We start from the raw sequence: 16,653 nt of genomic DNA, 5'->3' as shown, positions 1-16,653 counted from the left end.
CCCGCCGTTTGGCGGGCCTGCACGGTCCAACGGGGCACGTTGACCTTCATCTCCATGTCGTGGATCATCTCGCTCACCTGAAGGATCTCCTGCTCCAGCTCGCGCAGGTCGTCCACGTCGAAGTCGCGCTCCGCCTCGTGCCGCAGGCTGCGGGCGCTCAGGGCGCGCGCCGCTACGCCCGNGCACGAGCGGCCGCCGCGGAGTGTGCAGCGGGAACGCGGTGCCGAGAGCCAGCGCACGCCGCATGTCGGCTTCCAGCAGGTCCAGGCAGCCGGAGAAGGACACCCAGAGGCGCTCGAACTCCGCGCGCTCCTCGGCCGCCAGGCCCCGATCGCGAAGTGCGGCTGTCAGCGGGGCGCGGATGGCCACCGCCAGCTTCTGTGCCTTGTGGCGCGTCTTCTGCAGCTCCTCGCGCAGGTTTTGCGAGTCCGCCGAGCCGCCGACGGTCAGCACCAAGTGGTGGTAGCATGCGGTCGTCTTGTTGAGAGCGTCCAGCAACGCCTTGCACTCCTCCCTTGCCATGGCGGTGCGCTCGGGTGCAGCCCGGCCGCCCGCACCCCTCTTCGCCCCACGCTCTCAGCTCGGCAGGACGCGGCCAGCCACGACGGCAGCCCGGGGCCGGGCGGTCTGCGCGCTTCTCATGGCCCGAGACTAGCTCGGTGCTGCCGCTGTCGACCGAGCCTCTCGGGCCCCACGACGTGCGCCTCCGCGGACCGGACGCAGAGAGAGAGCCCCGTTAGGTATCTCCCATCCCCTCGTTCATCATCCCCTGATGCGCTCCAAGTCACACGCCGAGTCTCTGCCCCGCTCTCGCCTCCACGATGGTCCTTTGCGAAGCCCGGATTGCGGTCCCCATCTTTCTCCCGTGCGGTCGCCAGCGGTAGCAGCCGCCGAGCCTCGCGCGGCGCCTTAGCCAAAGCCAAAGGCTGCCGGGTCGGGTTTCTTAGGATCCGCCCACCCCCGCCCGTCCTCCTGGCGCGCTTGCAACCCTTGGTCCAGGGATGGGCGGGGCCCCGCGCGGGGAGGTCACGTGTAGGGCCCCCATGTCCCCCTCCTCTGCACCCCGTTACAGTTTTGGAGACTAGGGTTCGGCAGTTCCAACCGTCCAGTATCGTAAAGATGGGGAAACTGAGGCACAGGTAAAAAGAGAGCCTAGGCCACGTGACGTCCACGCAAGTGAGGGAAACTGAACCCAGGGACCCTAACTCCCAGTCCCTGCCAGCGACGTAGTGGTGTGCCTTGTAGTACTGGAGGACTTCGTCCTCGGAAGCTAGCAGTAAACGGTGACCCGCAGGAAGGGACGACTCCCTGGTTCCCTCTATCCAGATCCGGCCCGCTTTCCAGGGACCAAGCTTGGACCCCACCTCTCGAGTCAGATCAGCTTTCGGCCCCGCCTCCTCCCTTTCTGGGCACGCGCAGTCCGCGGCTCCAGGCTGGTCCCGCCTGAGTAGGAAGCGCTGTGTGCCGCCTGAGCCCCACCCCGGCTGGGCGGGCTCAATGATTGCTCTGCGCACACGTCACTCTAGATAAGAACGGTCGCTCATTGGGCTGACCAGGTGAGGCTCCGCCCAACGGCGGAGTAAAGGGGTGGGCGGTGGAGCAGAACTGCTGCGCTGGGGTGGTGGGCACCTAGGTCGGAGTCGAGGGCCCAGGAGGTGTCGCCACCGCTCCGGGAAGAGCAGGAAGTGAAACTATGTAGGCTTTTAAGTAAGTGTCCTCCCTCCTGTCTCATCCCGCGCCTCTCTTCCCCCGGGACGGCTGCGCCTCGGGGCCTAGAGGCCGGGCGGGGCCCCGGAGCTGGAAGGGGGAGGGGCTCTTTTCTCTCCGTGGCGGGAGCCCCGCGGCGCCCCAGGCTGAGCTGGCTGCCCATGGGCGGCCCCCCAAGACCCCAGCTCCTCGCTGGTTGGGCCGCCCGCCCGAACTCTTCGGGTCCGGTCGGCAGTCGGGCTTGCTCTGCCCCTCGTGTGCGGACTGGGGGATGGCGAAGAATGTGCCCTTTGACCCCTGCGACTACGGGACGGGTCGGCGGGTGCGGGGGGCTGAGAGCTCGGACTTGGGGGCAGTGGGCGGGGCCGTGGCTCAAGCGCTGAGTGGCCTCGGGTCGTTCGCTGACTGCCTGACTCGGCGGCTGGAGGAGCAGGATGTGGGTGGGGGTCCGGAGCCTCGGGCCTTGCGGTCCCCGGGGATGGTGAAGGCGCAGGGAAGGAGGAGGGAATCCCTGTCAGCCAGCCATCTCGTCCTGCTGGGTAAAATTTACTCCAGGAAAACTTAAGCACCAAGAGATGTTCCAGATTCTGGGTCTGTCCAGTTCTTTTTGTTGAACATAGACTGTCATGGGCTCGTGAGCCAGGAGATGTTGGGGACTTGGACACTAGAAACCGAAACCTGTGCTGGGCCACCACGAAGCAAGTGACGCGTCTTCATTGAGGATTTAGGACATTCAGGGAGGGAGGGACTGGCGAGACTGGAGGGACTAATTGTATGCGAGCTGGGGTTTTCCAAGCTTATGGGTTTCATGGGGCGAGTACCCTATTTTGATTAAGGTACCCTCCCACCAGCCCCAGAGAAGAGCAGGGGATCTAAGTGAGAGTGTTTTGAGTCTGCCTCTCCCAGCACCAGATTGAGGCCGTCCAGAGGATTCAGAGCGCCGGACCCCAGAGTTCCCTCTCACTGAGCTCTCTGTCCTTTTATCTGTTTGAGGCCGTTTGTGGCCAGGGCTTGGATGGTCCAAGCCTTGGCCATTCTCTGCTGGGGTGGGTCTTAGCCACCTACTGGCCAGATGGGGCCATGGCAAGGGAAGAGTAGCTCTCGAGAAATGGATAGGAGGGAGAACCCATCACTTTGAGGGAGATGAGGCTGCTGAGAAAAGTGGAAGGCCAGAATGAGAGGTCCTTAATGCCAGGCAGAGAAATGGAGAGTCCATCTAGTAGGAAGTTCAAGTAGGTAAGTCCTTGAAGAATGTAGTAGCCCCCTTTAATCCGTGGGGGATGTTTTCCAAGACCCCTGGTGGATGCCAGAAACTTTGGATAGTACCAAATCCTATACTGTTTTTCTTATACCCACATACCTGTGATGAGTTTAATATATAAACTTGGCACAGTAAGAGATTAACAAAAATAACGAATAAAATAGAACGGTTAGGAATGATGCACTGTGATAAAAGTTACATAAACGTGGGCTCTCTCCAAATATCTTACGGTACCACACTCACTCTTCCGGTGATGATGTGAGATGATAAAATGCCTACATGATGAGATGAAGAGAGGGGAATGATAAGGGTATTATGATATTGTGTTAGCTACTCTTGACTCTGACCATCTGTCAGAAGGAGGAGCTTCTGTTTCCAGACCCCAGTTGACCATGGGGAACCAAAACTGGAAGACGAAACTGAGGATAAGGGAGACGGCACTGTACAGACCTCAGTGTTGGAAAGATCGCCTTGTTGTCTTTTCATGCGGACCGGTTTGAGTAAGATCGGGAGGCAGGAGGCTCTGAGGGAGAAGTGCAGGATAGGAGCAGGGACGGATACTTGTGTCTAGCCCCAGTGACAGGAAAGCAGTTGAAGCTACTGTGGGTTTCCTCTCTTGACTTGGGCTTGCCATCTGAAATCACTCTGTCCGGCAGCATCGCCTGGAGAGCAAGCAGTAGTGTCTGCAGTCAACGTCTTGACTGTGTCTCCCAGTGTTTCCATAGGGGCTCTCCCTTTATTAGAATTAGATTGGTGGCCACTAACTTAATCCTCTCCTAGAGGAGCAGGGGAATGTGACCACGTGATGATAGATACCAGCCCTAGAAAGGATTCAGACCCCAATCCAGACCTCCTATGTCCGAGAGGCACCAAGAAGTGGCCCTCAAAACTCCCGCCTTTCTGCACGAGATTCTGGCACAAGTCGGGTGCTAGTGGCTCCTCTGGCAAGTTCTGGAGCAGGTGATGGTGTGGTTGGAGGGGAGGTTGTGCTCCTCCAAACTCTCCTGCTGCCTTAGTGGTCACAATCCTCTTCCAGCTCTGAGGCCTTCTCTCCCTGTGTGGCCCTCCACATTCCAGCTGTCACTGTGTTTAGCCAGCTCTGAGCACACTGTTCGTTTCTGGCTTTTTGCCAGCACCTGCATGGCTGCCTGGGGCCAGCCCCTCCCCCTCCCCTGGATAAGGGCAGTGGATTTTCCAGCTCCTATGAGAGATGACCCCTCCCTGGGAGCTTGCGCTTCCTCCAGCAGCCCACTATCATTTTGTTCAAGTGGACGACCCAGTTACAGCCTGCCTACTGTGAGCCAGGTGGCCAGACACAGGCTGGATGCTTTGAAGAAGAGCTTTGAGAAAAATATGGATAGGATCTCTAGGTGTTACAGGCCGGAAGAACCTAAGTGACTGTAATACCATACGTTACATCATCCAACTGCTTCCATTTGCTAGTAAATGTAGATGAATTCGAAAGCTTTCCCTTTTCGCCTTTTCCTTCTGAATCACAAATTAAGCTAGTTGGAGAACGTTGCTCATCATTTGGAAAATACGCCTGGTCAAGATATTGGGTGAGGGCCCTGGAAGGGTGGGGGCGACCATAGTGGTAAGATTTCAGCCGGGAGTTTAACTCTGGGAGGCACAGACTTTCTCCTGTGTTAGATTCTGCTGGGCGAGGTTGCACGCTGTCACCAGATGGTCCCTGACCACCCAGCCTCATTGTGGCTGATGGGACTGTTGAAGACCACAAAACCACAAGCGTGCATACCACCTCTTGAAATGTCCGGTGCTCGTTTGAGACCTTGCCTGGCTCTCCTGTTCGTAGAGGAACCTCAGATATGCATGCTCAGGGGGTTTGGTATCTGCGACTAATTTTCACATTGGATTTGCTGCAAATCATCCTATCATTTGAGCTTCATTAGGGGTGGAATTTTTTCTTAAAGGTGTCTCATAAAAGGATTTACTCATCTTTCCAGTTTTATAAGGAAGAATCTGTTTACTTTGCACGTTCTTTTAAAATCTAAAGCTACTTCTGGCCAGTAAACTTGTTCAGGGTGTTAACCTATTTTAAGTATTGACCTCTGTAGGAGAATTCCATTCTGGCATTTAAGCACCAGATTGTATTGGATTATTACATGTTTAAAAAAAAATTTTTTTTAATGTTTTATTTATTTCTAAGAGAGAGAGAGAGAGACAGCATGAGCAGGGGAGGGTCAGAGAGAGAGGGAGACACAGAATCTGAAACAGGCTCAAGGCTCTGAGCTGACAGCACAGAGCCCGATGTGGGGCTTGAACCCATGAACCGTGAAATCATGACCTGAGCCAAAGTCGGATGCCCAACGGACCGAGCCACCTAGGCGCCCCTGATTACTAAAGGTTTTTAACACTGGGATGAAAAGGTTCACAATGGTACTAGACAGAGCCCTTGGAATCCTTACTCCTGGACAGAGAGTTCAGTCAGTGGCAACCAGGAGGAATGATGTCCCAGAGGAAACAGATGACTTGGGACTGGAACACAGCAAGCTCTGTCCCATTCACCAGCATGCTTGCTCAGTCTTGTGTGTTTCCTGCATTTGAATGCAATGTTTTCTTTGTTTATAAAAATTTTTTTCATTGTATTTCTTTTTTTGAGGGGGGGTGTACACAAGTGGGAGAGAGGGGCAGAGGGAGAGAGAGAGAAAACCCAAGCAGGCTCCATGCTCAGCATGGAGCCCATTGTGGGGCTCGATCCTATGATGCTGGGGTCAGGACCTGAGCCGAAATCAAAAGTTGGACACTTAACCAACCGAGCCACCCAGGCATCCCTGAATGGGATGTTTTTATGTGGCCTTCAGGAGCCCTCTTTACCTTGCTGCCCCTCTCTGACCGGCACTATTTGGATTCTTGTTATTTCCCTGGACTCACTCATCTAGTCAAAAAAAAGTGTACTCTTGGGTTTCTGTTCCTGCTTTGCAAACCTTTGGCTTACTCTGGTCCCTGTCAGGGAGGCTTCTGCTCCCTATTCTCCCCCCCCACCCCCCTTCCCTGCTTCTCCCTTCTCTTGTCTGGTCCTTACCTGCCCCAGCACTGCTCTGGGTTGGTTTTACTGTGCTGATGCACATTCTTTGCCTCCCAGCTAGGTTGTCACTTCCTCCATCAGAGCCTGCCCGTGTCGCCTCCATCTTGGGTGTAGAGGTGTTGACGCTGAGCTGGCATCTTGTTTAAGGAGCAGGAGTATCCCTTCCCAGCTTCATTCTGCCCGTATCGCATCCAGTCGCTCATGCAGTTTCTGTCCAAGGGGTCTTTTCTTTAGCACTCTGCCGTATAGAACCAACTGTGTCAGAAACCAGGAAGAATTTTTGTTTTCTAGTGACCCTGTCACAGCAAAATCACATTATCCAGTCGTTCTGGTAGGGACTCGTAAAAGGATTATTTGGGCTCCAGTAATAATTGAATTCAACAATTCAGATACCTGAATTGTTACAGAGCCATCTCTGGGGCCCAGGAAGGGATTATATGTAGCCTTTTTCATGCTAGGCCCCTCCTCTAAGAGGATTTGCAGGGAGCTCAGGGGCCTCCTTCAGACAGGCCCCAGGAGGGCCTGCGGCAGAGACAGTTCTAGCTGGACCGGAACAGGGGACTTCAGTATAGGGCCTATGTGGCTGTCCATCGTGGTGACTTTTCCTTTGGGGGAATCTGTTCATCTGTGACTCATGAAATAACCCTTAATCCAGGCTTACTTATTTTACACAATGGGTGTAGTGGTCAAAGGGGTGGATGTTAGAATCAATTCTGATGTGGTCGAAGGGGTGGCTGTTAGAATCAGTTCTGACGTGTTTAACCTTGAGTTGGCCAACTGAGCCTCAATTTCTGCATCTGCAGCATATGGGACCAATGATATCAATAGTTATTATAAGCATTAATTATAGTTAGTTGTCTATAGTTATCATGAAGGGCTGAAGATACGTAGAAGTTATCTCAGTGCCTGAACCAAACAAAGATGCTCTCAGGTAGTTGTTGGGTTTTTGGTTTTTTTTTTAGTGTTTATTTATTTTTGAGAGAATGCAAGTAGGGGAGGGACAGAGAAGAGAGAGAGAGGATCTGAAGCATGTTCTGCGCTGATAGCAGAGAGCCCGATGTGGGGCTCAAACTCCTGAATTGCAGGATCATGCCCTGAGCTGAAGTCACTCAACCCACTGAGCCACCCAGGTGCTCCATCAAATAGTTGCTATTTTTATCATTAGCTGTAACAGATAGAATTCAGAATGCATGTACTTATGGCTACTGTCCTGGTATTTTCCCAAGAAGGCATTTTGGAATATAACAATATTCCAACATAGTAAGAAAGCAATTCCGTTTTTCATTCCTATTTCATTCATCTTACTCTATCAAGGATAAGTACTTGATGTTCTTTAATAGTTGCTATTTTCCCTTTTCAGTGAAGAGGTCTCAGGCTCAGGTTCAGAGTGTTTGGCAGGTAGTAGTATCTAGCAAGGTTTTAACATTGATTGTTTTTGTAATTTTTAAGATTACCTATTTTATAGGAGTGATACTCTTTTTGTATTTAAAGTTGTAATAAGGGTTCTTTTTAAAATAAATTTTAAGGGCACGTAGGTGGCTCAGTTAAGTGTCCAGTTCTTGATTTCGACTCAGATCGTGATTTCACTGTTTGTGGGATCATGCTCCACATCAGGCTCTATGATGACAGCAAGGAGCCTGCTTGGGATTCTCTCTCTCCATCTCTCTCTGCCTCTTCCCTGCTTGTGCTTTTCTCTTTCGCTCTCAAAATAAATAAATATGCCTAAAAAAATAAATAGAATACATTTTAAAAGAGAGTAGGTGTTTAAAGGAATATGTCAAACACTAGCAGTAGAGCCATTGTGTATAATTATGCAGAGTATTTATACACAGGTGCCCTGCCTCAGGGAGGGATATATTGGCAACCTGGGGCTGATAAATAGCCTAGGAGCTACTTACCAAACCATGTCCCCTGCCACAGGACTGTGCCCACTGGGAGGACTGGGTGCCTTTTTCTAATTCTCACAAAGACACCAGGGGGGCCAGCAGTAAGTGGTGGTACACCGCTATGCAGTATGACAAAAATACTGAAGGTGGCATGTAAATGGGAATCCCACAAGACAGGTGTTTGTATTCTCCTTTGCACTGTCTGAGATGAAGGCTCAGAATCTTTTTCTGTGCCCATTTTTCATATTCCTCTCTGATAGCTCAGGGACACCACACTGATGTATGGTAAATGGAGCAGACCAGGGGCAATGGAAGCCTCATTTACAACAGGAGAAAATCTATACGGAATATGTAAATAATGTTTAATAAAAATTGTATATAATCTGTGATTTTTATGGAGAAAATTTAATTGAAGGACATAGAAGACATACATGAAAAGACATACCATGTCCATGGATGATGAGATTCATTATTATAAAGCTGTTGACTCTCCAGTCCATAAATTTAGTGCATTTCTAATAAAAATCCCAAGAGGATTTTTCATGGAATTGATTAACTAATTTTAATTTATGTGATACTGCAAAAAATTAGGAATAGCCAGACAATTTTAGAGAACAAGGAGGGAGACCTTTATGAGCCATCAAGGCTTATTAGGAAGCTATAGTCAGGAGAAATAATGTGGTCTAGCCCAGCTCTGTCCAGTATAGTAGCCACTAGCCATATGTGGCAATGAAGCACTTGAATGCGGCTAGTATGAATTGAAAAGTGAATGTAAAGTACACACCAAATTTCAAAGATTTAGTAGGGGTGATAAAGACTGTAAGATGTGTCACTAATAGTTTTAAAATATTTTTTTAAATGTTTTATTTATTTCTAGGAGAGAGAGAGAGACAGCGTGAGCAGGGGAGGGTCAGAGAGAGAGGGAGTCACAGACTGAAACAGGCTCCAGGCTCTGAGCTGGCAGTCAGCACAGAGCCCGACGCGGGGCCCGAACCCACGAACCGTGAGATCATGACCTAAGCGAAAGTCGGACGCTTAACCGACTAAGCCACCCAGGCGCCCCAGTAGTTTAAAAATATTGATCACATGTTGAAAATATAATATTTTAGATATATTAGAATAAATATATTATTAAAATAAATTTTGCCCATTTTTTTATTTGAAAATTTTTAAATGTTTATTTTTGGGGGGGCAGAGCAGAGAGAGAGGGAGACACAGAATCCAAAACAGGCTCCAGGCTCAGAGCTGTCAGCACAGAGACTGATGCAGAGCTTGAGCCCATGAACCGTGAGATCATGACCTGAGCCGAAGTTGGATGCTTAACTGACTGAGCCACCCAGGTGCCCCTTACCGATTTCTTTTTTAATGTGACTACTAGAAAATTTTATACATATGTGTTTATGCATAGTGTGTATGTAATTACATTTCTCAAATGTTGGATGGCACTGGTCTAGACCGTTGAAATAGAGTAGAGCTCAGAAACAAGCTAAACATATATAGGAACTTGGAATATAGCAAAGGTAGCATTACTGGCCAGTGTGAAAGGGATAGACCATTCAAAAAAGAATGATGGGACAATTGGCTTAGGCTATGGACTGAATTTTTGTGCCTCTCCCCATTGATATGTTGAAGTCCTAATCCTTAATGTGATGATAATGTGATGGTGGGGCATTGAGATTCACTTGGGGTTAGATTAGGTCCTGAGAGTGGGGCCCTCATGATGGAACCAACAGCCTTGTAAAAGGAGGAAAAGACAGGAGAACTCTCATCATGTAAGGACACAGCGAGGCGGTGGCAGCCTACAAACTAGGAAATGGGCCCTCATCAAGAACCAAATCTGCCAGCCTCCAGAATTATGAGAGGTAAATTTAAGCCACCAATCTTTGCTTTTTGTGATAGTAGCCCAAACAGCCCAAGATAGCTTACCATATAGGAAAGAAATTAGATGTCTAATTTATAGCGTAAATAAAGACAAAGATTCTTAGTAATTATAGTGACTATGGTCTTAGAGTTGAAAGGATATGCTTTCAGGTAGGCTTTGTTGCATAATAAACCAGCTCAAAACTTAGTGGCTTAAAACTGCTATTCGTGGGGCGCCTGGGTGGCTTAGTCGGTTAAGCGTCCGACTTTCGCTTAGGTCATGATCTCGCGGGTCGTGGGTTCGGGCCCCGTGTCGGGCTCTGTGCTGACTGCCAGCTCAGAGCCTGGAGCCTGTTTCAGTCTGTGACTCCCTCTCTCTCTGACCCTCCCCTGCTCATGCTGTCTCTCTCTCCTGGAAATAAATAAAACATTAAAAAAAAAAATTTAAAAAAAAAAACTGCTATTCATGGGCTGGCAGGGGGGTTCTTCTGCTAGTCTCACCTGGACTCACACGGCTGTGTTCAGCTGGTGGGTGGCTGGCTGTACACACTGGACCACATGGGGCTCTCTTCCCCCCATGGTCCTTCATCCCATGGGCTTTTTTTTTTTTTTTTGAGTTTTTAAAATGTTTTTATTTATTTTTGAGCGAGACGAAGCATGAGTGGGGGAGGGGCAGAGAAAGAGAGAGAGAAGGAGACACAGAATCTTAAGCAGCCTCCAGGCTCTCAGCTGTCAGCACAGAGTCCAACACGGGGCTCGAACCCACGAACTGTGAGAGCATGACCTGGGCCGAAGTTGGATACTTAACCAACTGAGCCACCAGGTACCCCTCACGGGCTTCTTCATAGCTTGATGGTGTCAGGATGCCAAGAGAATGGGTGTGGAATCTGCAGCCCCTTGAGGCTGATGCCCTGAAATCTCCGAGCATCACTTCTCTCTACCGGTTGGCTAACGCAGTCACAGGGCTGGCTCAGATTCAAGGGCTGGGGAGGTAGACTCCATCTTCCCTGCCATACCTTCGGGGGAATGGCAAAGCCACTTTGCTGCAGAAATGTACTCCAGATTTCCTAAGATCCACAAAACACTGACCATTAAGGCAAGGGTTGACAGGTTCAGGCACGTTAAAATCAAACATTTCTATTTTTGAAAACAGCCATGAGGAGGCAGGTCACAGATTGGGAGAGGATATTCACAACACCTTTTAGTATCCAGATACATAAAGAACTATAAATGGTAAGATAAAGGCCAACAACCTGTGTAAAAAGTGGGCGCAAGATGTGATAAGGTAATTTATAGAACATAAGGAAATGATGTTCAATTTCTTTTTTGTTTGTTTAAGTTTATTTATTTTGAGAGAGAGACCGCGTGAGCAGGGAAGGGGCAGAGAGGGAGGGAGAGAGAGAATCCCAAGCAGGCTCTGCACTGTCAGTGCAGAGCCCAACGTGGGGCTTGAGCCCATGAACTGCGAGGTCATGACCTGAACCGAAACCAAGAGCCAGACGCTCAACCGACTGAGCCACTCAGGCACGCCGATGTTCAATTTTAGAGAAATGAAAATTAAAAACAGCAAAAAATACCATTTTATACTCTCAGACTGGCAGAAAGGAGATAATTGGATGATACTAACAAAGATTGGCTAGGTTGTGGTGTGAGGAAGGGGTGCACTCATTCTCTGTTCATGGAAGTAGAAAGCAGTCCAGTGTTGTCAGCCTCTGGTGGCAGTGCAGGTGGGCGTTCCCACATATGTGCTAATGGTATACCTGTAGGAGCGTGAGCAAGTTCATTCCAGCATTGTTTGTAGTCCTGGAAACGTGGATGCATTGCGACTATAGGATATCAGATAAATAGATTATGCTGTGTTCCCTTAAAAGAACTATACGGCCGAAGTTTGCGAAAGAATGAGAGCTGTATGGATCGGCATGGCTAGGATTTTAAAACATGTTGATTGGAAAAGGTATGTTCCAGGACACTTGTAGTGTGAAGCCACATATGTAAATGTCGAAGTTCCTAAAAGAATATTTTATATTACTTATGAATATACACGTATTAAAGGGATAGTAACATGAGTAAGAAAGAGGAGGAGGGAATTGGATCAGAGGGGCGCAGAGAGGGGAGGATTCCAGTCTGTTCTGATATACTTTATTTCTTAAAAGAAAACCTGAGGCAAATATGTAAAGCATTAGATCTGGTAATCTGGGATGGCAGATTTCTATCGTTCCCGTATGCTTAAAGTATTTCATTAAAAATACATACATATATTTAACATGTCATAATTTTGGTCACATAGGATGTTCTAAAAGTAGCCATTTTTATTTTTTGCCATGATTTAGAGTTTAACAAGATTAGCCAGTAAAACAAGTCATCTTAGAATTGGTGGGTTATCTTTGATATTTCCTGATGGAGTGTTAAGTCTGTAGAGGAGAATAATATGTGTCAGAGAAGCTTTTTAGACAATTCCAGAACAGGACTTTTCTGTGTTATATAAATCTGAGTGTGATCATTTACTGCTGTTTCTTTTCTTGTCCCAGGAGACCATCTCTGCCCCATCTGAAGTCCATATGGCTCTGTATGATGAAGATCTCCTGAAAAACCCTTTCTACCTGGCTCTTCAGAAGTGGCGTCCTGACTTATGCAACAAGGTGGCCCAAATCCATGGCATTGTAAGTGCCTCGACCCTTAGGGTTGTCCTTCTTCGTCAGGTGTGGACCAGGCAGTGCCAACGAGGCCAGACATACTGTCGACTTTGGTTAAGCGTAGAGGGAGTCAGTTATAAACTTGCTCAGTACAACAAGCCCCTGACCATGCTCGATATGTGAACAGAGAGGGACCACCAGGAGCTGCCTCCTCCAGGAAGCCTCCTGGAACTGCACCAGCCTCAAGTGTAATCCTTTCTCTGATGACGTTATTGACAGTCCCTGTTGATGCTGATCTCATGGTATTCACGTCTGTTTCTCTTGTTTCCATGTTAGCTTCTGGGGGCGGACATTGTATTTCCCTCAGTGCCTTAGGGTCCTTGTCTGCAAGGTGTGTACCCACTCACATGGGGCAAGGGAGCGTGTAAACGCATTCGTATGTTGCTGTGCAAGGCACTCCCTAAAGGGGAGGACCTGGTGGAATAATGAGGCATCCAGACTGCAGGGGGAGGGGAGCACGTAAGAGAAACCCCAGTCGGTCGCTGGGGAACCTGCTGCCTGCAGGGAGGCCAGCCCCACAGCGCAGAACTTTCCAGTTCTCGGGTGGTGACAAGGACGACGGCAGCCTCCTGTGTCCACGGCCCTGCGCCACACAGAATGCTTGGTGCCTTCCCTTTCTTTGTGCTTCTCTGTGTGTGTTGCCCTCTTCTCAGCCTGGGTTCCCGCTTTGCGGGCAGGGGTTTCTCACACACACACACACACACACACACACACACACACACACTCTCACGCAACTGAAGACTATAGCTGTTTCCAAGAAGAGAATAAGAATCTTCTAAAATTCACCAGAGACATTATCTTCTGCTCCTTTCACGGCAGTTTTTAAATGCTACTCTGGGCAAGCCACCATGTTTGATGCCGAGGGTTCGGCAGTAAGTAGGAATATATGGGAATGTGTATTGCCGTCTTTACCCTTATAGAGCTTACATTCTAGTGGGAGAGATGGCCATGCTCTGGGCAGATATATACCAGTCACAGCTGTGGTTCATGTCACAGGGAAGAAATATGGGACGCAAAGCAGTCACGTTGCCTGGGAGGGCCTCCCCGAATCTGGGACCTATTTCCTCCCCACCTCTGTCCTATACTGCTTTTAAAAATGCTGTCTAGATACGAGTGTGCTCTGTGTAACTTTCTCTTGCTCTCTAAGAATGCCATGCTGCGAGTAGCCTGTGGGGCCCGTCTGTTTTACTCGCCACTGTGCTGCCAGCACATAGCATGGTCCCTGTCCCCAGGAAGATGCTTTTCCAGCTGCGAGCGGTAGAATCCCACTCGAGCTCACTTCAGCAAAAGGGAGATTTTGAATAAGAACTTGGGCATCTTGGTCACCTTCCTTTTGGCTACCCCGAGGAACGGGAGGTTCTTCCTAAGCTGTGTCGTCCCGAGTTCCCAGTGACCCCCGAGGTCTCTACTCCAGCCCCTCCTGGGATCTTCAGGGTCGACCAGGAGCTGTCCAAGGTCCCCATTTGGTAGCACTGACTTTCTGGCCTCTAGTAGATGGGAGAGAGTCAGTGAGGCCAACTTCCCTGCAGAAGTTACCGTGAGGAGCTAACTGCTGCCGTCTGACTCTGCCCGGTCACATGTTGGTGGCCGGCTCCTGCCCCTGTTGGCTGCATAAAGTCTGACCCATAACAGTGTTCCATCCACGTCTGCTGGTGGAATGCAAAAGGATATTCCAGTAGCCTCTGGAAGAGTTCTTCTCGTTTCTGCCACCACTCAGGGGTCCCTGTTGCCCCTGCAGGTGAAAGCTGAATTTCTTTCCATGGGGTCTGGCCATTGGGCCAAGTTTGGCTGCCCCTGAATCAGCCCTGGGGATCAGAGACTTTTATTGGGCTCTAAAACACTGCGATCATCACTTTTGAATGCAAGTTCCCCCCGCCCAGGGTTACCTGCCCCTCACACTCCTTTCTAGGTCACAGCTCGCTGGCCACCTCATCCCCAGGTGACAGTGCGTGTGGCGGCTGACAGTGCACCTGGCGGTCCCCCTCCCCTGCCCCATCCCTCCTTGAGTTTGATTCCTTTCAGGACCTTCCTGTGATTGGGATGCCTCTGCATCCAGGCAGGCCGCCTCCTGCCATCACCTGCTGTCTACCTGGACAAAGGACGCTCTTGCTCCCCACGTTTCCCAGATTCCAGCCCCACAGGCCTGTGACACCCCACACTGCCTCTATTTAATTAGCATCCAGATAATTATATACTGTGGCTTCTTCAGGTAGGCTGGGCAGGCCCACCGCCTCCCTGGGACTCTTGTCCAGGAGGTGTCGGGACAGTCCTCCAGGATTCCCAGGGGGATTAGGGCTGGGCCCATCTGCCTACAGGAAGAACAGAAATTACAGAAGGAGATTAAATTTCTTCCTCTCCCTGCGGTCTTTTAATTATGGGGTATGTAGACTTTTGAAGGCTGGCCTGGGAACCTGTCATCATGTCCTCTGAGTGCCAAAGAGCTGGCTTTCAAGTAAAATACTTAGACGGGCCAGCTGAGGGCGCCAAGGTCCATATTCCCGTTCTCAGGACTCCTTCAGCATAGATCTACCCAACAAACATTTATTGAGCACCCACTACATGCCAGCACTGTGCTGGGTTTCCACAATCACACAGGTGAGGGGGAGCACGCATGCCTTCAGGGAATTCTGGAAGCAGGCTGTTCGTAGCTACGAGGAATGACAGTCAGGACAGAAGTCATCCTGGGTCCCCGTGGAGTGCCAGAGTATCCTGGAGAGCAGTCGGGTGTACCCTGCAGCAGTGGCACTAATGCAGATTCTCACTTTTCTTCTACTGTCCTGTCTTTAATTACTGTTATTTTAAAATTTTTTATAAAGGGGCTAGAATAAAAAGCTTTATTGTTAATCTTTGAAAGAAGCAGGTCCCCAACTTACGGTCTACTTGGAGACTGTAAACTTTGTGGCCTCTGTGTAGGCTGTAATCTCCATGACATCTGCTCCAATCTCAAGCGCTGTCTTGGGAGAGTCCCTGAGGCCCTTGCACTTGACCCCCGCCTCCCGTGGGCAGCTTCACTGCCGCTCCATGTCTCTGCCCTCCAGGGGCTGGCTTCCTCGCCGCCCTCTCCACCAGGCCTGCCTGCTGCCTTCTGCCTGTGATGAAATGCTCCAGGCAGCATCGTCTGCCTGAAAACTGGGGGCCTTGAGGCTAGAGGACCCCCTGCTCACTCAACAGACAGTGACCGAGAGCCTACTGTATTGTGGAACAGTGAGCAGTAACAGGGATCAGTGCAGCAGGGGCCACTCATGCTCAATTCAAGTTAGGGAGGCAGAGGAGGCACCTGTAAACAGGTAAATAGAATGGAATCACAGCTGGGGTGAGGTTTTCTGAGGCACCTCAGAAGGTCCTGGTCTCTCCCACGGGACCGTGTGACACCTTAATCCACAGAGCGGGCACAGGACCATCTCTAGGCCTCCCTGAGTTTGGACGTTAAACCCTCCCCAGGTCTGGTTCATGGTGTTCCCTTGCCTGTGCCAGCCCTCAGATCCCCAGGCTCTTTTTTCTATGCTCCCTGCGGCCATGACGGTGTCCCTCAATTCAGGCTTCTACCTGATGGCCTCCCTTTACTTTCTTTAAGTTTTTCTTCTATTAAAATTTAAAATTATTATGTTTTTCAAAAATATCTTTTATTAAGTAATCTCAGTGTCCAACATGGGGCTCAAACTTATGACCCCAAGGTTAAGAGTTACATGCTCTATAGGGGCGCCTGGGTGGCTCAGTCTGTTGAGCGTCTGACTTTGGCTCGGGTCATGATCTTGCAGTTAATGAATTCGAGCCCCACATCGAGCTCTGTGCTGACAGCTCAGAGCCTGGAGCCTGCTTCAGATTCTGTGTGTCCCTTGTTCTCTGCCCCTCCCCTGCTCACACTGTGTCTCTCTCAAAAATAATCAACATTTAGGGGCGCCTGGGTGGCTTAGTTGGTTAAGCTTCCGACTTTCACTTAGGTCATGATCTTGCGGTTCGTGGGTTCGAGCCCCGCGTCGGGCTCTGTGCTGACCGCCAGCTCAGAGCCTGGAGCCTATTTCAGAGTCTGTGTCTCCCTCTCTCTCTGACCCTCCCCTGCTCACGCTGTCTCTCTCTCTCTCCTAGAAATAAATAAAACTATTTAAAAAAATAATAATAATCAACATTTAAAAAAAGTCACATGCTCCACCAATGAAGCTTAATATCAAACATATGATAAAAGAAGAAAGTAATGTCAAG

At 49.8% G+C, this 16,653-nt stretch overlaps 2 protein-coding genes across 4 annotated transcripts in view; one reads left to right on the top strand and one right to left on the bottom strand.

Annotated features, from left to right (window-relative positions):
* The window catches only part of RGS9BP (regulator of G protein signaling 9 binding protein), a 3,024-nt gene extending 2,128 nt beyond the window's left edge, over positions 1 to 896 (bottom strand). The window contains 2 exon segments of the mRNA XM_077754641.1: positions 1 to 183; positions 185 to 896. Coding sequence (XP_077610767.1) covers positions 1 to 183; positions 185 to 522 — 521 coding nt within the window. The 5' untranslated portion in view covers positions 523 to 896.
* A 708-nt stretch (positions 897 to 1,604) lies between these two features.
* The window catches only part of ANKRD27 (ankyrin repeat domain 27), a 51,840-nt gene continuing 36,791 nt past the window's right edge, over positions 1,605 to 16,653 (top strand). For all 3 annotated transcript variants that reach the window (XM_077754638.1, XM_077754639.1, XM_077754637.1), the window contains exons 1-2: positions 1,605 to 1,707; positions 12,289 to 12,420. In XM_077754638.1, the coding sequence (XP_077610764.1) occupies positions 12,319 to 12,420 (102 nt within the window). In that variant the 5' untranslated portion in view covers positions 1,605 to 1,707; positions 12,289 to 12,318. The remainder of the gene's footprint in view (positions 1,708 to 12,288; positions 12,421 to 16,653) is intronic.

Source organism: Crocuta crocuta, unplaced genomic scaffold (genome assembly GCF_008692635.1).
Source record: "Crocuta crocuta isolate KB4526 unplaced genomic scaffold, BGI_CrCroc_1.0 scaffold121, whole genome shotgun sequence".
Taxonomy (NCBI): domain Eukaryota; kingdom Metazoa; phylum Chordata; class Mammalia; order Carnivora; family Hyaenidae; genus Crocuta; species Crocuta crocuta.
Note: the sequence above shows the minus strand (reverse complement) of the source record. Positions and strands in the feature narration are given on the sequence as shown.